The sequence below is a fragment of the Pyrus communis genome, chromosome 6 (assembly GCF_963583255.1).
Source record: "Pyrus communis chromosome 6, drPyrComm1.1, whole genome shotgun sequence".
NCBI classification, from domain to species: Eukaryota; Viridiplantae; Streptophyta; class Magnoliopsida; order Rosales; family Rosaceae; genus Pyrus; species Pyrus communis.
Window position 1 is genome coordinate 6,284,594 of NC_084808.1, and position 22,839 is coordinate 6,307,432.

The 22,839-nt window shown below is 39.0% G+C and overlaps 2 protein-coding genes across 2 annotated transcripts; both read left to right on the top strand.

Annotated features, from left to right (window-relative positions):
- Positions 1-14,171: 14,171 nt before the first annotated feature.
- On the top strand, positions 14,172-17,027 carry LOC137738415 (receptor-like protein EIX2). The gene has a single exon (XM_068478052.1). It carries the CDS (start codon positions 14,172-14,174, stop codon positions 17,025-17,027), a length of 2,856 nt encoding a protein of 951 aa, XP_068334153.1.
- A 1,648-nt stretch (positions 17,028-18,675) lies between these two features.
- LOC137735978 (magnesium transporter MRS2-4-like) lies at positions 18,676-22,411 on the top strand. Its single transcript, XM_068475329.1, has 4 exons — positions 18,676-19,051; positions 19,262-19,710; positions 22,015-22,072; positions 22,248-22,411. Exons 1-4 carry the CDS (start codon positions 18,676-18,678, stop codon positions 22,409-22,411), a joined length of 1,047 nt encoding a protein of 348 aa, XP_068331430.1.
- Positions 22,412-22,839: the final 428 nt, after the last annotated feature.

Here is a 22,839-nt window from a genome sequence, read left to right on the forward strand (position 1 = left end):
GCCGTGGGGTCCCAATTGCAGCCACATTCTCACCCACTCTCTCCCTATATAAACCACACACACTTCATTCATTTGTCATTCATTCACTCCCCATCTCAATTTCCATTATACATACCACAACACAAACACACACCATCTTCACATCCTGAAATTCCCTTCCTTGCCGTAGGTTTCTTTCCATTTTCTATCTTTCCTCATCCATTTCCATAATTCCCCAATCCATTCAACACACCAACAACATCCCTTAGACCTTGTGCCATAATAACGAAGAAGAGAAGAGTGCCTAAACGTTCATACAATTCAAGTTTGAGTTGTTGGAATGTTTAGGTGTTTCTTTGATTTCAATGTTTAAATTCAATTTTCTTTGTTTTGTAATGGAAGAGAAGAGTGCCTAAACGTTCATACAATTCAAGTTTGAGTTGTTGGAATGTTTAGGTGTTTCTTTGATTTCAAAGTTATGAGGAACTAAACCCCCCTTTAGCTAGGGGGTGATTCAAAATACATGTTTATGCTTGCAATATGAATTGATTACTTTTGGTTGGAATTTCATAAGTTGTGGATTCAATTTGTTTAACCGTTTGAATGAATATGACGCTAGAATATAAGTGAGTTTCACCTAATAGTTACGAACTTATATTCACAAGTAGTGGAGGTTGCTTATAAACAATCGCGTTAAACGAATTCTTGGCATAAGTTTCATGCGTATTCCATAGTTAGGGACTTTGATTAAGAATAATTTGGTTGTAATGCGTATTCCATTCAATCCAACGAATCTAGGGAAATCTGAAAGTTAATTTAAGCGGACCTAATTAACTTGGAGCATTGAGTTTCATAATTTATCGAAAGACCAACCGAAAATCAATCTTGTATGCAAGTGTAACATGTGTGGAGAAAAACCCCTTAGCTATTCCATCATCCATATTTTCATCACATTCATCTTTACTATCTGTTTTAAATTATAATCTGTCCGTTTAGTTTAATCTCGTCCAACCACAATCCCCCCCCTATTTTGTTAAGTCTTAATCATTTGATTTGTCTTTTTTTATGCTTTTAAGTATTTGGAGTCTTTTGAACTTGTTTTAAGTCTTTTAGCTTGTCTTAGTGTTTTAAAAGTTAGTTTTATTTATTTGAGTCAAGTGTTTAGCATCCCTAGTTAATCCCCGGCAACGGCGCCAAAATTTGATGCGTGATTTAAACGCACACAAACTAAACCCTATTTGTGACAATTGTAGTAATGATGTAAGTAGGGAACCATGGCAGTGGACAATCGGACCATCAAGGAACTCTCTGCCTCAGGTATGGGCAATGCCGCTCCTTTATGCATACAATACCCTACGGCAGCTGAAGGTAAGACAGAAGAATTTGAACTTAAGTCTAGTTTATTACATCATATTCCTAAATTCCATGGGTTGTCCATGGAAGATCCTAACAAACATCTTAAGGAATTTGAGGTAGTTTGCTCATGTATGACACCCATCAACGTTGATGGGAGTATTTTGAAGATGAAGGCCTTCCCATTCTCACTTATGGACAAGGCCAAAGATTGGTTGTTTGAATTGTCTCCTGGAACTGTCAATTCTTGGGAAAGTATGAAACGTGCATTCTTAGAGAAATTCTTTCCCACTGCAAAAATCATTCTCTTGAGGAAACGAATTAGTGGCATTCAACAAAATCAAGGTGAGTCGTTCCCATCTTATTATGAACGTTTTAAATCACTTGTTGCTTCATGCCCACAGCACCAGATGAAGGAGGAGCTGCTCATTCAATATTTCTACGAGGGACTCCTTCCCATGGAACGTCAAATGCTAGATGCTTCGGCGGGTGGTGCATTAGTGGACAAGAATCTAATGGATGCCAAAGCTCTAATTGCCAACCGAGCACACAACGCTCAACAATATGAAGGTGTTGGACAAAGAGAGGGGCCACGACAACAAAGTGTGAATGAGGTAAGTGCAATTTCTGATATTCATTCACAATTGGCTAATCTTACTTCTTTCGTGTCTCAGGTTGTCAAGGGGTCAAAACCACAAGAGAACCAAGTGTGTGGCGTGTGTTCAATGCAAGGGCATCCATCGGAGACGTGCCCTCAGTTAATAGAGAATGGAAGTTGGGAATCTGCCAATGCCGTGGGTTTTGGGAACCAAAATCAACCACGCCATGATCCATACTCTAATACCTACAATCCGGGGTGGAGGGACCATCCAAATTTCAAATGGCGGGATCCTCAACAACCCCAACAACAAGGAGGATTTAGGCAGCAACCACCGGGCTTTTATACAAAGCCATTCATCCCCAATCAAAACCAAGTGCAATCTGCCCCAACAACCTCAGGTATGTCTTTGGATAATGATCAAGTTGTTAAGTTACTTACTACTTTGACGCAAGAAGTACAAACTCAAAATAAAGAGAGACAAATCCAAGACAAACGGGTGGATAATTTGGAGAAGCAAATGGGTCAAATTGCCGAGTTTATGGGGCAAATTAGAGAACAAGGCAAGCTCCCTAGCTCAACCATTGTCAATCCAAAGGGAGGGTTCGAATCTGCCAAGGCAATCATGTTGAGAAGTGGTAAGGAGGTCGGAACCACCTCAAGGCCGTCCAAAACAAGTCAAGAAGAGGACATGTTGCTGCAAGAAGAGGAGGAACAAGGAATAAAGGCCACGGCAAGGGTGAAAGAAACTTTGCCGCAGCCCCCTGTTGTGCCAAAACCGTCCAACACACCTAAGGTAAGTCCAAACTCGACTTTGACAAGTTCTATTCCACTAAACGTGCCCTTTCCTGGTAGGTTTAGGCAATCAAAGAAGGAAGAAGCCGAGAAGGACATTCTAGAGACCTTTCGGAAAGTTCAAGTCAATATCCCGCTCCTAGATGCCATAAAGCAAGTGCCCAAATACGCTAAGTTCTTGAAGGAATTGTGCACTACAAGGAAGAGGGCGTCACATAAAGAGGTAGTAAGGGTAAGTGAGAACGTTTCCGCTGTTTTACAAAGAAAGTTACCACCAAAGTGCAAAGATCCAGGTAGCTTTACAATCCCTTGTATTATTGGTCAAACTAAGTTCGAACATGCTATGTTAGACTTAGGAGCTTCAATTAACGTCATGCCATACTCTATTTATGCTTCAATGAACCTTGGTGAATTGAAAAATGATGGTGTGATTATTCAGTTGGCCCATAGATCTAATGCCTATCCAAAGGGCGTATTGGAAGATGTCTTAGTGCAGGTGAATGATTTGATCTTCCCGGCGGATTTCTATGTCCTTGAAATGGAGGAAACCACCCAAGCTCCATCCTTGCCGATTCTTCTTGGGAGGCCATTCATGAAGACGGCCCGAACTAAGATAGACGTGTTTAAAGGCACTTTAACAATGGAATTCGATGGGGAAGTGATTGATTTTAATATTTCTGAAACTATGAGATTTCCTAATGATGATCACTCATGTTTCTCTATTGATATTCTTGATTCTTTGGCGCAGGCACACTTTGATCAATTACATGGCGATGCACTTGAAATGGTCATTACAAATGGCATAGAAATGAAGGATCACATGGATGTCACCATAACAAACCACGGCACACAATTGAACACCCATGCCGTGGCCTTTGATGAAGATGTAATTGAGACCGTGGCAGCCCTAGAGTCATTGCCACGGCTCCAAGGTAAGTCCCCTTGTCCAATTTCAATTCCAATTTCAACTAATAAGTTGTTTCCTTCTATAGAACAACCACCTACACTTGAGCTCAAACCGTTGCCACATCACTTGAAGTATGTGTTTTTGGGCGAGCAAGACACATTGCCCGTCATTATAGCTTCATCACTCACGGCACAAGAGGAGGAGAAGTTAGTGAGGGTTCTCAAAGAGCACAAGACGGCCATAAGGTGGACTTTGGCCGACATCAAGGGTATAAGTCCTACCACGTGCATGCATCGAATTCTCATGGAAGAAGGCGCCAAACCATCAAGGGAAGCCCAACGTCAACTTAACCCACCAATGATGGAAGTAGTGAAGAAGGAAATCATCAAATTGCTTGATTGTGGCGTCATCTATCCCATCTCGGATAGTTGTTGGGTTTCACCGGTCCAAGTGGTTCCCAAGAAGTCCGGAGTCACGGTGGTGAAAAATGAAGAAAATGAACTTGTGCCTACACGCATTCAAACCGGTTGGAGGGTGTGCATTGACTATAGGAAGCTAAATGCGGCAACAAGGAAAGATCATTTCCCTTTGCCATTCATCGATCAAATGCTTGAAAGGTTAGCCGGTCATTCTTTTTATTGCTTTCTTGATGGTTATTCGGCATATAATCAAATTGTCATAGCGCCAGATGATCAAGAAAAGACCACCTTTACTTGTCCATTTGGCACTTTTGCATATCGTCGTATGCCGTTTGGTTTATGCAATGCACCGGCCACTTTCCAACGATGCATGGTAAGTATATTCTCCGATTATGTTGAAAAGATAATTGAAGTATTTATGGATGATTTTAGTGTTTTTGGGGACTCATTTGATGATTGCTTGCACAATCTTACTTTAATCTTGAAAAGATGCATGGAAACTAGCCTTGTTTTGAATTGGGAAAAATGTCATTTTATGGTTAAACAAGGCATAGTTTTAGGTCATATAGTCTCTGAAAACGGTATTGAGGTTGATAAGTCGAAAATAGATCTTGTACGTCATTTACCCTCTCCAACTTCGGTTAGAGAGGTTCGTTCTTTTCTTGGCCATGCAGGATTCTATCGTAGGTTTATCAAGGATTTCTCAAAGGTTGCACAACCTCTTTGCCGTCTCCTACAAAGAGACGTGACGTTTGAATTCACCAAGGAGTGCACGGCATCATTCAACCTACTTAAGGAGTTGTTGACCACGGCACCCATCATTGTTCCACCGGATTGGAGCCTACATTTCGAGCTTATGTGCAATGCTTCCGATTATGCATTAGGAGCTGTTTTGGGTCAAAGGAAAAATAAACAGTCACATGTTATTTATTATGCTTCCCGCACTTTAAATGATGCTCAATTGAATTATTCTACAACCGAAAAAGAACTCTTGGCGGTTGTATTTGCTTTAGATAAGTTTAGATCATATCTTATTGGTACTAAAGTAATTGTTTTCACTGACCATGCAGCCTTGAAGTATCTTTTTACCAAAAAGGAGGCCAAACCAAGGCTCATTCGTTGGATGCTCCTACTTCAAGAGTTTGATATTGAAATTAGGGACAAGAAAGGTTGTGAAAACGTGGTGGCTGACCACTTGAGTAGATTGGTGCGTGAAGAAGAATCCCTCCCCATTTCTGAGACGTTTCCGGATGAACAACTTCTGTCCATTGAGGTAAGTACCCCTTGGTATGCCGATTTGGTCAATTTCTTGGTGACTAAGCAAGTTCCTAACACCCTAAGCAAGGTCCAACGTGATAAATTGATACATGATGCAAGATTTTATGTGTGGGATGATCCATATCTATGGAAATATTGCCCAGATCAGATTATTAGAAGATGTGTGCCAACTTCTGATTTTAACTCAATTCTAGCATTTTGTCATTCTTATGCATGCGGAGGCCATTTTGGTACCCAAAGGACAGCTCGTAAAGTGTTAGAATCTGGTTTTTATTGGCCTACATTGTTCAAAGATGCTAGAATGTTTTGCTTAACATGTGATAGATGTCAAAGAACAGGTTCTATTGGTGCAAAAGACCAAATGCCGCAAACACCCATCTTCAATGTTGAAATCTTTGATGTTTGGGGTATTGATTTCATGGGTCCTTTTCCTTCTTCATTTGGTTTCACTTATATTTTGCTTGCGGTTGATTATGTTTCTAAATGGGTAGAAGCAAAAGCTACCCGTACTAACGATTCTAGAGTGGTTTCAGATTTCATCAAGACTAACATTTTCTCTAGATTTGGGATGCCGCGGGTATTTATAAGTGATGGAGGTTCACATTTCTGCAATAGGACCATTGAGGCACTCTTCAAGAAGTACAATGTCAAGCATAAGGTTTCAACACCTTATCACCCACAAACAAGTGGCCAAGCCGAAGTATCAAATAGAGAGGTCAAGCAAATCTTGGAGAAGACCGTGGGGCCTAACCGGAAGGATTGGAGCATGCGTTTAGACGATGCACTATGGGCATATCGCACTGCCTACAAAACTCCCATTGGGATGTCACCTTTTCGGCTCATCTATGGGAAGCCATGCCATCTTCCCGTCGAACTAGAGCATCGTGCACATTGGGCCGTCAAAACATTCAATATGGACCTTGATGCCGCAGGTTTACATAGGAAGCTTCAATTGTGTGAGCTTGATGAAATCCGAAATGAAGCATATGAGAATGCCCGGATTTACAAGGAGAAAACGAAGGCATTCCATGACAAGATGATTCGTGCCAAGACGTTCTCTATTGGGCAGAAAGTGTTGTTGTTCAATTCTCGCCTTCGGTTGTTTCCGGGTAAGTTGCGTTCCAAATGGGTTGGTCCTTTTATTGTCACTAATGTTTTCCCTCATGGTGCAGTACAAATCAAAAGTTCAAGGACGCAGCAAGAATTCAAAGTGAATGGGCATCGATTGAAGCCCTATTACGAGACGTTTGAGGAGCATGTCGTGGAGGAGGTACCCCTCCATGCCGTGGAACCTAGTTAAGCTTAAACGGAGGTACCGTCCGGCTGCAAGACGTAAAAGAAAGCGCTACTTGGGAGGCAACCCATGCATTCAACAAAGGAAGACTTAGAAAGCACTCCAATTCCAGATTCCTAAAAAACACTTCTCTTTGTTGCTATTTCGTTTCTACCTTGTTAGGTTGTTTAGTTGTTATTGTTTGTTTGTTTATTAATTGTGTGAGTCTATGATTGTAAAATTGAGAAAATGTTTGGTTTATTGATAGGCACTGCTAAACAAAGAAAGATGGAGCCTTCACAAAGGGCGTTTACTTCAAGCCCCACTACTAGGCAAAACTCTAGAAGCAGGAGGCATAGATGCGGAAGGCATCGGAGCAGAAGGCATCGAGGCGGAAGGCATCGGAGCGGGAGGCATCAAAGAAGAGGCCTCAATACTTGGCCAAACGCTGGATGAGCCCGGAAAAATGTGCCTCTGGAAGTAAGCCGCAAGCCTTTGACGGTCAGTTTGACGGTCACTTTGCATCCGACCATTGGATTCTTGTAGCTCATCAAGCTTCCTCTTCATACCCGTCGAATAGTTGTTGGCAAGCACATGCAAACTTCTATTCTCGTACTTAAGCAGTTTGATCTCCTGCTTGAGACTTTCCACCTCTGCCATCAATGATTCCACCTGACGGGAGCGGGCAAGCAGGCGTTGGCCCATGTTGGACACAGAACTCGCACACTGAACACTAAGTGCGAGGGATTCTTAAATGGCCAACTCATCGGACCGTCCTGACAGCAGCCTACTATCTTTTGGAGTGAGGAGGTTCCTAGCTACTATTGTAGCTGTTGTGGCATCCTGCATCACAGAGTCTTCACCTGAAAGAGGACCGTTAGAAGATAAGAAAGAAGGGCGCCATACGTTACCTTGACGCGGCGCGCCTGTATCACTGCTAAGGCTCAATTCCAAGCTAAGGTTCGATGGGTTTGCCATTTTTCAAAAGTGTTCAAAGAGAAGGGGTGGATGGAGTTAAATTTCAAAGGGCCGGAGACGATGTTCAAGAATGGGAATTCTTCAGAGTGTGTGTGTTGGCGATGATCGATAACTCTATAAAAAGCCAAGGCGACGCGTCCACCGATTCAAAAAGCCGGAATTTCCGACGTAAGTTAGGCGAAGCCTTCTCAGCTTTTCAGAAGACGCGTTCAACTTTGTCAAAGTTCGGCGACGCTTTCTCTGCTTTTCAGAAACCGCGTGCAGCTTTGTCAAAAGGAGCCGCATCCGCACTACTACGTGTCGTTCAGAAAGCAAAGGGGCGTCGTTCAGAAATCGAAGGGGCGTCGTTCAGAAATCGAAGGGGCGTCGCTCAGAAATCGAAGAGGCGCCACTATTTCAAAAAGCCGGATTTGCGGGATCAAAACGTTTGTCGACAAGGGTAAAAGAACAGTACCACCACTTGATATTATCTCTATATATGTCGACCTTCGTCTTTTATGGCAAGGCAAACCTGAAGAAAATGTCAAACTCTTCCGCACCTCTGAGGGCGCTCTCCCAGCAACGCCTTTTGAAATACTCGATTTTTTCTCCCCCAAAGAAGATACCAGATACCGGGAGTACAGATGAGGCAAAAGGAAACGATCGATCGAAGCATGTGGAGACAACCACAACAAATACATGTGCTGCTTCATTCGCCGTTTCTTCAAAAGCAAAGGTATCTCATATCATCAAGGTCTAAAGCAAAAGTATCTCATATCATGCTCTTTCCCTATCTTTTCCTTTGCCCTTGTTATTACTCGCATGGCAAAGTAAATGAAAGCAATCAGGAATGCATTCCTGATTGCTTACCTAGCGTTGCTCTCGAGTAGTCATCTTCAACGGTTGACACACTTCCGGAGAAGGGACCACTTCTACAAGGGGAGCAAGCAAGGCAAGTGAAAATGATACATTGAAGCATGTGGAGACAAACATAGGCTGAGTTATCCTCCAACCCTTTTCAATACGAATTGGAAAGATTGAACAAATAAACAGACCAAAGGAGTAAGCTCAGACCTTCGGGGGAGACCAGAAGAATCCTGCTGCCCAGTTCAAGAGTAGCACAAACGAAAATCAACGATGGGAGGAACCCCTGTGGAATCAACAACATCAAGCCTCAATGCAATCAACAAGGAGAAGATGGAATTTACATTCCACAACCAGATTTGCGTCTCTAAACTCTTCTCTTTGTTATTTACATTCTGCCATGTTTAGTATGTTTAAGTGCTTTTTGTGTGTTCACTTATGTTTTGTGTGAATCTATGCTTAAAACATTGAGGACAATGTTTGATTTAAGTGTGGGGGGGTAACTAATATTGTTAATGCAAATTTGTGGGATTTTATCACCCATAACTTCAAATGTTGTTCCTTACTGTTTTAAGGTGTTTTTAAGTTGTTTTAGAGTATTTTAGTATGTTTTGTTTTTATAACTCCGAAAATACCATAAAAATTTGAAAAAAATTGTTTTGAAAAGCCTAAAAAGAGTGTTTTCAGTCGTTTTTGTGTGTTTGTGTCTTAGGGTACCTTCCAACAAAATGACAAGGATTTGGTTTGTAATTGCATGACTGTTAAAGAGAGTTATAAACAGGGATGAATGTTTGATTTACTCTTGGTATATGCTTGGTTATGGTTATAATGTATGACTTCACATGCAATCATAAAAGAAAAATTCGTTTTTGTAACATGCTTGAAGGAAGAAACTCAAACAAACGCTACAACCCTGTGAGACTCGAGCCATTACTTTCTTTGGAGAGTTATTTTCTGTGATTCTTTGTTTTCTTAAGTTGTTGCATGATCTCATTATTCCTTGCTCGGTTGCTACTTAAAATGCAATTGTATCATGATAGAACTAAATGCTAGAACTTATATCCGTTTCATTCAAAGCATGACATTGAATTGCATAACATATATCAAGATGAAGTTGTGTAGTTGCCATCATAGCCAAATAGCCTTACTTCCTATATTTCGTATATATTGTAAGTTTTAATCCCGTTGAGCCTTGTTTAGCCTTTATTCTTTGTTTACCCACATTTTCCTCACCTAGCCTAGTTTAGGACAATCCCCACCCTTGTTCTTAAAAGATAGTGAGCATGACTTAATTGAATTCCTTTTGAGTTACATTATGAAAGAAAATAAGTGTGGGGGAGAGAATGTTTAAGTGTTTATGTTTTGAGATTCAAAAGAAAAGAAAAAGAAAAGAAAAAGAAAAAAGAGAAAAGAAAGAAAAAAAAAAAAAAAAAAAAAATGAAAGAATAAGTGATTGAAGAAAGGTTCCAAAACACCAATTCTGGGCGTAAATTGTCTAAATTCTCCCTTTTTGTTCAAAAGTTGAGTTTTCATTCAAAAGTGAATTCTAAGTTGATTCAAATGCTTTGCTCACTATTTCTTTAAAGACCTTTGTTTTCCATATCCCTTCTTTGTTATCCACATACCCCAAGCCCCGTTACAACCCTTGACTTCTATCTTGAGTGTTGTGTATTTCAATTTGTGGAGTTTGAACTTGGTATGAGCATATGGCGTCACTGGTTCTCGCGTCTAAGTAGTAGCATTCCATTCATGAGATCATATCTAAACATGCTTATTAACTCCAGAAAATGCTTTCTTTGTTATAACATATGTGAGATACTAGTCTTTTATGTTTACATCAATCTCTCACATATAACTAGTGTAGGGTGTGTAGTCAGAAAATCTGTGTGAAAAACGAGTGCATATCTTGTAAGGATTTGAGCAAATTCTCTAAGGCATGTTACTACATTCAAAACATGGTTTTAAATGCTTATTTGTGAAATAATATGTGGTGACTATGAGTAAGAATGTACTTAAGTGTGAAGATGACAAAAATCTATGGGACTAATGATTTTTAACTTGTCATGTGCATTGGAAATCCATTAGACGATTGTTGGAAGGTGTAGGTTGTGTTTTGTTCGTTTTGTCTAGTTTCGTGTTCTTTTGTTGTTTTGTTTTGCTCGAGGACTAGCAAAAGATAAGTGTGGGGGTATTTGATAGGAGCATATTCATGCGACTTAAATGGCTTGTTCTCGTACATTTACGTTATGTTTCTTTAGTTATTTTAGTTCTTTATGCTTGTTTTGTGTGTTTTCAGGTTCTAAGGGCTTAGGGAGCAAGAAAGTGCATTTTGAGGCTATTTGGAGCATTTTTGGGCATGGATTGGATAACTTATCCATGGAGCCAAAGTTTGGACGAATTTGAAGGCCTTATTTTCACTTTGGACATAAAACAAAGGGCCTAGCCCATTCTCTCTTAAACCAACCCCAAAGCCATGCATTTCCTTCCAATTCCAAAACCCACAATCACTTCAAAGGCCATGCAAATCCATATTCAACACCTTAAACTACAACCATGCATCATTACACCACCTTCTCCATCTTTATTCCACATATAATTCACCTTAGCTATCACATTCACACACATGCAATTACAAAACATCATCATAACCCACCTACAACCCACCTACAACCCACCTACAATCCACCTAATTCACAAAGCTTTTCCCAACAAACAATTTCACCAAACACATGCACCCAAAACCTTCAATGCCGTGGGGTCCCAATTGCAGCCACATTCTCACCCACTCTCTCCCTATATAAACCACACACACTTCATTCATTTGTCATTCATTCACTCCCCATCTCAATTTCCATTATACATACCACAACACAAACACACACCATCTTCACATCCTGAAATTCCCTTCCTTGCCGTAGGTTTCTTTCCATTTTCTATCTTTCCTCATCCATTTCCATAATTCCCCAATCCATTCAACACACCAACAACATCCCTTAGACCTTGTGCCATAATAACGAAGAAGAGAAGAGTGCCTAAACGTTCATACAATTCAAGTTTGAGTTGTTGGAATGTTTAGGTGTTTCTTTGATTTCAATGTTTAAATTCAATTTTCTTTGTTTTGTAATGGAAGAGAAGAGTGCCTAAACGTTCATACAATTCAAGTTTGAGTTGTTGGAATGTTTAGGTGTTTCTTTGATTTCAAAGTTATGAGGAACTAAACCCCCCTTTAGCTAGGGGGTGATTCAAAATACATGTTTATGCTTGCAATATGAATTGATTACTTTTGGTTGGAATTTCATAAGTTGTGGATTCAATTTGTTTAACCGTTTGAATGAATATGACGCTAGAATATAAGTGAGTTTCACCTAATAGTTACGAACTTATATTCACAAGTAGTGGAGGTTGCTTATAAACAATCGCGTTAAACGAATTCTTGGCATAAGTTTCATGCGTATTCCATAGTAACGAATGCCTCGTCAATGTTTATGATTTCCGTTGAACTTAATGATCTTTGTTGAATGTCTCTATCATGCGTATTCCATAGTTAGGGACTTTGATTAAGAATAATTTGGTTGTAATGCGTATTCCATTCAATCCAACGAATCTAGGGAAATCTGAAAGTTAATTTAAGCGGACCTAATTAACTTGGAGCATTGAGTTTCATAATTTATCGAAAGACCAACCGAAAATCAATCTTGTATGCAAGTGTAACATGTGTGGAGAAAAACCCCTTAGCTATTCCATCATCCATATTTTCATCACATTCATCTTTACTATCTGTTTTAAATTATAATCTGTCCGTTTAGTTTAATCTCGTCCAACCACAATCCCCCCCTTATTTTGTTAAGTCTTAATCATTTGATTTGTCTTATTTTATGCTTTTAAGTATTTGGAGTCTTTTGAACTTGTTTTAAGTCTTTTAGCTTGTCTTAGTGTTTTAAAAGTTAGTTTTATTTATTTGAGTCAAGTGTTTAGCATCCCTAGTTAATCCCCGGTTAGAACGATCCCTACTTACATCATTACTACAATTGTCACAAATAGGGTTTAGTTTGTGTGCGTTTAAATCACGCATCAGCAGGTTCAGATATTGAGATTGAGATTTGAGCTCTAGATGCAGCCGTACAGGTCACGTTAGGTGACTCCGGCTGCCAGATTACATGATATTGATATGTTTATACCTGGGCACTTGCATATCATTATGAGATTTCGGCATGGCATGTTATTTGAGCATGTTTGGCATATGTATTATGCGTATATATGTTTATTTTCTGGGAAGTATACAGGTTTTACGGCGAGGGGTTAGAATGTATTTTATTAAATGGTTTTCGAAAGCTTTGTTTTTGCCCACTCACCCTTTTGTTTTGCGCCCCTCCAGGTTCTAGTTGATTAGCAGTTTCGGTGGTATTCCCAGAGGATTCTCCCGGCTTTTCTGACAGATACTCACCAGCGTAGGGTCACCTTCGGATGTACTTTTGTCGCAACTTTTCCTTTGGGCTGCTGTAGACCTGCTCTGAAATTGTATCTCACTTACTAGCACTTGTTTTAGTACTTTATATGCTAGTTTTTAATTATTTCATACTTTTATATTACTACTTTATTAGCTTCCGCACGTGCACATGGCTACGTCACCTTAGTGTGACGGCCAGCACGCTCCGACCTAGGTCGGGGTGTGTCAGATTCGCTACGTCTTGAGTTTAAAGCGTTCTCTCCTATAATGTAGTTTACAATAGTATTCTCGTTTTTAATATAAAAGAAATATATAATCATCTATATATATATATATGTAGATATATAAATAAAATTATAATTCTTTTGATATCAAAGAGAGAAAATATTAAGAGGAGGCCCAAGTTAGTGAAGTGACAAGTCGATGCCTCTTCCTCTACAGAAGGGCTAACGTTACCACCCCCCCCCCTCAAAAAAAAAAATTCAAAATCTTCTTTTGGGATAAATGGTGAACTCGTATGTTGTGTGAAGAAAAGTCACCCTCGTGTGTACCCATAGTTTTATTAATTAATGTCTTCTTTAGTTGGTGACGCAATTCTTCCTGTAAGTGTTTTGTAATTCTTCCTCTAACTCTTAAATAATTTACTTCTCTTGGCCGACAATTAATTTAGTAAGAATACATACCTAAAACCCATCGGTACTATTCGATTCAACGTGGTTACATTTTAATTCAGCATGGATATATTTCAATTTAGTAAGAATACATTTTAATTTACTATCAAGACGTTCCAATTTGGCATAGGTACGTTTTATTTTAAAAATAAGTTGTGTTGGTGATTTCAATGTCTTTTCTTAAGAAAGATGGTACATTTCACTTGAATGATACTTGAATTCTAAAGAAGAAAATAGAGAATGAGAAATAACATTAACCCTTAGAGTAGTAAAGATTGTAGAAAACAAAGTTAGAAACGATTTAGATACAAATCCTATTGAAAATTCTTAAATAATTTACTTCTCTTGGCCGTCAATTATTGCTATATATGGACCTGACGTTTCTTTGGGGATGAACCATATCCATTACTGCCTGGAATTTGTTTTGGGGATGGGCCATCCTTTTTGTCTTATATCTCTTGACCCACTTCCGTCTTTGTTGCGATGGATGTAGAAAAATGATTTGTAGTAAATATAAAGAGTAGGGCCGAGGTTGGACCTTTACTCTTTACTAATGTGTGTATATATAGCACTACTCTAAATTACTCATTCCTCACATCCATCACTTACTTGATATATACGGTGACAGTCATGACACTTGTTTCCCTACTCGCCTTTATTCTATCCATTGCTTTTACACTTAGCTTATGCAATGGAAACCTTAATTTACCACCTTGCAAAGAAAATGAGAGACAAGCACTTCTTATGTTCAAGAAAGATCTCAATGATTATTCAAATCTGCTTTCCTCTTGGGCTGGTGAAGGCGATTGCTGCAATTGGACTGGTGTTGCATGCGACAATTTAACCGGTCATGTCCATGAGCTCCACCTTGCTGGTAATTATGATGAGATTGGTGAGATACATGGTTTAGGTGGTAAGGTAAATCCTTCTCTCCTCAATTTAAAGCATCTCAGCTACTTGGACTTAAGCTACAATAATTTTGAAGGACTACAGATTCCCAGCTTTTTGGGTTCTCTTAAAGGTTTAAGGTATCTTGATCTCTCGTATGTAGGGTTCAACGGAACCATTCCTCCTCAGCTGGGAAATCTCTCGAGTCTACGTTATCTCGACCTTTCTGAATACTCTGGTTTGATGGTTGAGAATCTCAAATGGCTCTCTGGTCTTTCTCTGTTGAAACATCTTGGCATGAGTGTTATAGATCTTACCAACGCATCTCATTGGTTACAAGTAAACACATTTCCTTCTCTTCTGGTCGAGTTACATTTGTCAAGTTGTGAACTTTATCACATACCAAGTGGTATTGCGAACTTGACAAATCTTAAAGTTCTTGATCTGTCCATGAACAATATCAACTCTACAATACCAACGTGGTTGTATAGTTTGAGCCATCTTGAGTCCCTCAATCTTTTTCTCAATGCTTTCCATGGTAAAATTTCAAGTTCCCTTGGAAACTTGACAGCGCTTGTTGATCTTCAATTGAGACGAAATCAGCTTGAAGGGGAAATCCCAAACTCATTGGGAAATCTTTGTAGGTTAACTCTTGTTGGTCTAGGGATGAACAATTTTAGGGGGAGGGTATCAGAAATCTTAGAAAGTTTGTCTCGGTGTAGTTCTGATCAAATAGATTATTTAGATTTTTCAAATAACAATTTTTCAAGTCATTTATCTGGTAAGTTAGGAATTTTTAAAAATTTAAGTCTGCTTGATCTTCGAAATAATTCTATATCAGGTCTCATTCCAATGTCCTTAGGAAATCTATCACACTTACAACACTTGGCCATTGATCACAATTCATTCGAGGGTGTTGTCTCTGAAGCTCATTTTACTGATCTTACAAGATTGAAATTCTTTACAGCAAATGAGAACTCCTTGACTCTTAAAACCAACTATGACTGGGTTCCTCCTTTTCAACTTTCTACCTTGAGTTTAGGTTCTTGGCGTCTGGACCCATCAGAGTTGCCTACATGGCTTCAAAGTCAAAATCAGTTGTCTATTCTTAACATGTCCAATACAGGAATTTCAGGTACCATTCCGACTTGGTTCTGGAACATCTTTTCATATGATGTAAAAAACTATGTGGGTCTCTCGAGTAATCAATTGTCTGGGGAGGTTCCAAACATAGTTTCTACCAACTGGCCAAAACCAAAACAGGATTCCAATTCTTTCTCTATAGGTTCAAAATTTGTAATTGACTTAAGATCTAACCAGTTCAACGGTTCATTGCCTCTTGTGTCTTCGACAATGTCTATTCTTGATCTTTCCAATTCATCATTTTCGGGAACTCTCTCTCACGTCTTTTGTGATAGGAGTGATGTACCAAAAAACCTTCAAGTTCTTTATCTTGACAACAATCTCCTCAATGGAGAAATTCCTGATTGTTGGTTACACTGGCCAAACTTAATAACTGTGAATTTAGAAGACAACAATTTGACAGGGAAAATTCCAAGCTCTATTGGAGACTTACTTTCCCTTGGATCATTGCACTTGCGCAATAATAGCCTATTTGGAGAATTACCCGTGTCCTTACAAAACTGTGAGCAGTTGTTACTTCTTGACCTTGCTGAAAACAAGTTTGTTGGAGGCATTCCAATATGGTTTGGGCAAAGCTTGGTAGTTCTTAGTCTTCGTTCAAATAAGTTCCATGGCACCATTCCTGATGAACTTTGTGGTCTCACAAGTCTCCAAATCTTGGACCTTGCGCATAACAATCTCTTGGGAACGATACCAAGCTGTTTTCAAAATTTGTCATCCATGGGCACTAAATTTTCAAGCAAAAGATTTACTAGTATTGCATTATTCAGAGTTCTTTTCTATGATGATTCTGCTGGTTTTGTGTATTTGGGGCAGACCACATACATAGAGAATGCAGTTTTTGTGACCAAAGGCAGAGAAGTGAAATATAACACAATGCTTCGTTTGGTAGCTAGCTTGGACCTTTCAAGCAACATGTTATCTGGAGAAATCCCTGAAGAGCTAACCAACCTCAATAGCCTACAAACGTTGAATTTATCCTATAATCTTTTGACCGGAAGAATCCCTTCCCAAATTGGTGATATGGGAACATTAGAGTCGCTTGATTTGTCCGTGAACCAACTTTCTGGCGAAATTTCTCCAAGCATCTCGAATTTGACATTTCTCGATTATCTGAATTTGTCCTATAACAATTTGATAGGGCAGATTCCGAAAAGCACTCAGCTTCAGAACTTTGATCAGTCTAGTTATGTTGGCAATAAACTTTATGGACCTCCATTGGAAGAGCGTTGCAATATAAATGAGGCCATGGCACCGGTAGATGATGAGAAGCACATAGAAGGTCATTTACTTGAAGACGGTGGGTTCTATTTGAGCTTAGGGCTTGGATTTGCATTCGGGTTTTGGATTGTTCTTGGTTCATTGCTGTCTAATGTGCCATGGAGCAATGCATTTTCTCAATTCCAAAATAGCATTGTGAAGAAGTTCTATGCTACAATCATTGAATGTTATTAACTATTTTGAGCAGTTAGAGCGAGTTTGTGTGGTTTGTTTCTAGTTTTGTGCTATACTGATGAAGTGTTACATTGTTGTATGCTACTTTGTGCCAATTTAGTTTATCTTTTCTTTGATTTTTATCTTTTCCATAATAAAATTGTAAGATTGGCTTTATAAATATGAAATTCCAGATACGGTCAAGAGGAAATATATATATATATATGCTTAAGTTGAAGTTCAATGTGAAATGGGTCTCACAACTAACCTCTATTTTTTAGAAAAATTGGAAATTCCTTCCCTTGGAGGCTTGCGTGTATAAATCCTTAAGTTAGATGAGTTTAATTATGATTTCTCTTGTAGATATGCAATTTTCTCAAGCATATATGTTGAATGAGCCATCTGTTTTCTTCTTTCATATGACTTGTTGAAGGTTCTTTAATTATTGAGGACAACTTACATTACATGCTATAATTGCTACCGAAAACGTGGCCCGATACTCCAAATATCATGATATAATTGTTTAAAATATTTTTTTTAAAATTTTTAACCAATTGTATCATAATACTTAATTCACCTGGCCCTCTATGCACACTGAAAATTTTCGCTACGTGGCCACCAATGCCCAATAAAATTCCTGCGTTAGTGTATTTTTGCTCACTTGCTCACCACACACTTTCTAAGCTACCATGTGTCCTCCCACTTAACTATTATTAACTTATAATTTATTTATAAAAAAAAAAACTCAAAAAAATTAAAAACTTAAACATAAATAAAATAAAAAAACTCAACAGTGTCCAAAGCAACCGCCTATATCCCCTGGCCGCCGAGCAATCCTTCATCTCTGTCGCGCCTTTTTTCACTGTGTCCCGTTTTTCTTCTCCATTGTTGTTTATTCCATTTTAACCAACAACGGCTCCGCAGCCATCATGATCATTTTGTATAGTGAGATGGAAATTAGAGGCGCTGGAAGCGACGGAGGGAGGCGGGGGTGGCAATAGAAGAGAAGAGAAGGAGGGGACTTGAAAATGGTGGGGGACTTTAGAGTTGGGAAGCTCAAATGAAAGAGAAGGGGGAAAACGCGAGAAATGAGAAATGGGAGGAAGAAAGAAGATACAGATGAAACGGTCTACATAAAAATATTAATTAAAAATTTTTCATGGGAATTGTCGTTGGCATTCCAAAAATCTCATTCTATACTTCAAATTTTTTATATTTGGAAAAAAAAATACGTGTAGAATGAGATTTTTGAAATGCCAATAACTCTTCTATTTTAGATAAACGCTAAAATGATGATTAAAGTATTATTATAATAAAAGAATTATTATTAACACTTTAAAAATCTCATTATACAGTACTTATAAATGTAATTTTTTTTTACTAATTATAGAAAGTTTAGAATTGAAAATGAGATTTTTGTATTCTCAATAACAATTTCCTATAATAAAATATTAATAATAAATGAAAATTTTAATGAGGGTTAAGTAAGAGGACACTTGGCAGGCTCAGAGGAGTGTGTTTGGGAGTTGAGAGAGAGAAAACGTGAAAGAAGCAAGCGGCTGGGGAGGCGGCGTCAGAGAGTCGGAGCAGGACAGAAGAAAGGGAAGAGAAAGATCCATGACCCGCTTAAATACACACACCGAACGGGAAGTGAGAGAGCGAAGCAAACATGGGGAAGGGTCCCTTCTCTTTCAAGCGCAGCAGCAGCATCCGCCGCCGCCCCAAGAAGTTCATTGGCCCTCCCCCTTCCCCTTTCCCCTCGCCGCCGCAACAAATTCCATCTCCTCCGCACTCCAACAATGTCAATATCAACAATACCAATACCAACAATAATAATAATAGTCTGAGCGCGATTGTTGCTGGCGGCGGCTGCGTGAAGGGGAAGAAGAAGGCCGGAGGAGCCAGGCTTTGGATGCGGTTTGACCGCTTCGAGGGATCAGAGCTCGTCGAGTATGACAAGAATGTTATTATTCGACGCGCTGCCATTCCCACCTGGGACTTGAGGATTCTCGGCCCTGTCTTCTCCCATTCCTCCAGCATCCTTGGTACTCCTCCTCCTCCCTTTTTTTTTTTTTTATATCTTATTTTGTCAATTATCTTACTTTATATGTGAATTCTCTTCTGGGTTTTGCAAATTTGATTAAGCATTGCAGCTGCATTAGGGTTAGTGTTACTTTATTTGCTGGTTTTTTAATTGTGTAGCCATAGCAGACCATGATGACCAATGGAAATATGTTTTCTCATTTCAATTGCAGCTAGGGAGAAGGCCATGGTGGTTAATTTAGAGTTTATAAAGGCTATAGTTACAGCGGAAGAGGTTTTGTTGCTTGATCCTCTTTGGCAGGAGGTTCTTCCATTTGCGGATCAGCTAAGGCAACAACTTCCTCAGAAAAGGCAATCCAGGATAGAAGAAGCAAGTCCACTTGATGAACAAGGTAATGGAATGAATGTTTCAACCAGAAGGCAATGGTTACCTGTTCCTGAAGTCGTTGAAGGTGTGCAGTGTGATCTCCCATTTGAGTTTCAGGTTCCGAAGATTGCATTAGAAGTCGTCTGCACATACTTGAATTTTAGTGTGGCAGACCTTGAGCGAGAAGCCTACCCTGTTTTAGATGAACTGGCTAGAAATGTTAGCACCAAAAACCTTGAACTTGTGAGGAGTTTGAAAAGCATTCTTACGCGTTTGCTTGCACGTGTACAGAAGGTATGTTTGCTTAACCCTTCTTCTTGAGGGATATCATTTGTCATTATTCTCTTTGTTATATTTTTTCAGATGATTTGCTATGCTGCATGTCTAATTTCAATTCTTTCGGGCATCAATAACCTGAAGCAACTTGGAGTTAAAATGTTTGTCAATTCATAGTTTTTGTGATATTTCAATTTGTTTTGAAAACTGAAAAAGGGTTTTGGAGCCACTGGTGCCTTAAATGATATAACACTATCAACTATGATTATAAAGCAGTAAATCCCAGATTGACATAAGTAAACCCCAGTTAAGTGTCTCTGCAGAATCTGCTTCAAGAATGTTTCATGAATTAGGAACTGAAACAAACAGATACATCAATATGTCAAAGATAGAAATTTGTAATGGTAGTGTGCTTGTAAAATGTCATTCAATTCACTAATAAAAGCATCTTTACATTCATTTAGCAATATTTCTGGTCACCTAGTTACATGGGGTTGGTTGTTTGGGCTAGATGCTATGGTTGTTTGGCTCACTGAATAATTTGATTATAAGCCATTGTCATCAATTCTTGTTTTGTTGAGTTACCTTTATTTGTGTTTCATATTTTAAGTCACATGGAAATACAATTGTGCTTTTCATAGTCTTTCCTGCATTCATGCCATATGAAGAATAGCAAGGGTTTCTGGCATCGAAGGCCCAAACTTTAAATCAAACCTTAGCCTAAGTTTAATGCAAAAGTAAATATAAAAGGGTTTAGGAAATTGAAATTATGATGTTTGAGATGACAAAGCTCCGTTTTCTAAATCCTCCTATGGGTAAGTGACACGAAGGTTTGAATAATTTTTGAAGGCCCTCACGTTTTGGTGAATAATTTCTAATGAGATTTTTGTTACCACACTTCCTTTAAACTTGTCCTGGTTTTAGTATTGACATAGTTAGCCTGTATAACTGAGTGCATATGAAGTGAATCGTATTCGGAGTTAGGTTTTATTATGTTGAAAATTGATCGACAGGGGGCTTCTCTTGAAATTGTTTCTACTTGATGGGGTGGCAAAACCAACATCTAGACCTGACATTTTCAACCCGACCTGTTAACCCGATCCGACCCAACCCGTTAAAATTAGTATTCGAGTGAGTGTTGAACGGATCAGGTGGTTAACGGGTCAATTCGTTAAATAACGGGTCATTTTGGGTGAACCTGCGAAACCCGTAAACCACCCGTTAACACCTGTTATTGAGGATTTTTGTGTAATTTCAATATTCCTAATAGAAAACCCTCACTCTGTCGAATTTCGTAAACCTAAGACTACCAAAAAAACAAAAACAAGAACTTTACTTAACACTGGGGACTCTGCCTGGACCTCAGGTCCTCAACCTTGAACTCCACTGGAACCCCAACCTCAAAGCCCAAATCCCTCTCTCCCTGTTTCTCTCTGTACTGTAAAATCTTTCGGGTGTCTCTGAAATGCTGAGACTTTTGCTGTCGCGGTAGAGAAAGTACAAATCTCAGTGTTACAAGCAAAGAACTGAAATGCATAAAAATAATATATATAGAGAGGTGTATATATATGTATATTATAATGATATAAGAATTGAAGGACGAAGTAAAGCGTACCGGGACAGGGTAAGGACTTGGGTTTTGAATCGCATTGAAGAGATTGGTTGGCAGTGATGGAGTCGGCTGCAAGGAAGACTTGGGTTTTGAGGTAGCAGAAGAAAACAACTGAAAGCACCAATCTTTTCTTGGTTTGGATGAAATGCAAAAACAAAAACAAAAAAAAAAAAAAAATTGTTAACGGGTGAAATGGGTGAAACGGGTGACTTATTAGCTTAACGGGTTGGGTTTGGATGACCCGTTAGCTTAACGGGTTGGGTTCGGGTGACCCATTAAATTAACTGGTTGGGTCAAACCCAACCCAAACCCAATAAACCGGACCCGTTTACAGGTCTGCCAACATCCATATAACTAACTTTATCTCACTGTTGCTAGGGAAGATGCATCAAGTTTAGCTGAAAGATGTACATTTCTCATGGCAACTTGATAGAATCCTTTTATACTTAGATGTCGGAGTGGGATTGAATTTGTATGTTGCGTGGGATTGAATTTGTGTGGTGCATGGGATTGAGGGTTTAACTGTTTCCAGATTGTGCAGGAGTACAGAGAGAAGTTGATACTCTTTACTGTTTGACAATATGCTACAAAAAGTTTCTGTAAAATACTAAAATGGGGACTTAGCATACATGTTTTATCTATATGCCACTATTTAGTATATGTATTTTTGCTTTTTTTTGAGTTAGAAGCGTGTGTTTGTCTGATTTCAGGTGAGGGATGAACTCGAACATTTGTTGGATGACAATGAAGATATGTTAAGCATGATTGGTATTGTGTTAATCCGTCCTCGAATATTGCTCATATTCGTATCGTGTTCATTGGATGTAGGTGCGGGAGTATATTGATGACACGGAGGATTATGTCAACATACAACTTGACAACCAATGAAACGAACTCATTCAGCTCCAGTTGACATTGACTGTTGCATCATTTGCGATAGCAGTGGAGACCTTGATATCTGGTATATTTGGTATGAACATCCCCTGTATATTATACACCAAGAAAGGGATATTTGAGCCCTTTGTTGGGGGTATTACGGCATTTTCTGTGTTACTCTTCTTTCTCAAATTCGGGTATGCCAGGTGGAAGAAGCTGCTTGATACATGAGTCGAGCCTGTCATCTGTTGTAGATAGTACTCAGATTCGCAAACTTATTTACGAACCCTTAACCAGTGGCTTTGTAAGTAAGCTTGTGTTTACATGTTGTATGAGCACAAGGAGTTTTTTTAGGGATTTCATGACTTCGTATGCTGCCAGATTCATTTCGAATTACACGGCATGTAGGTTAGTATAGTGTTGTATATGTTAAACAGATGAATGAGTTTTCTTGGCTCAAAATTAACAAGAGATTACGTTAACAAGTTGAAATTGTTGTTCAATTGTAGCCTTTGTTTAACAACAGTTTTACCCAACAACGTCATTTCGGTGATGGTCGGCTTATGTTTTGTGAGTTTGGCGTAATTGATAGGATTAAAAGCACATCACAAAGTAGCACACAAATATCCTATTAATTTTCCTTATTAACAATAAGATTT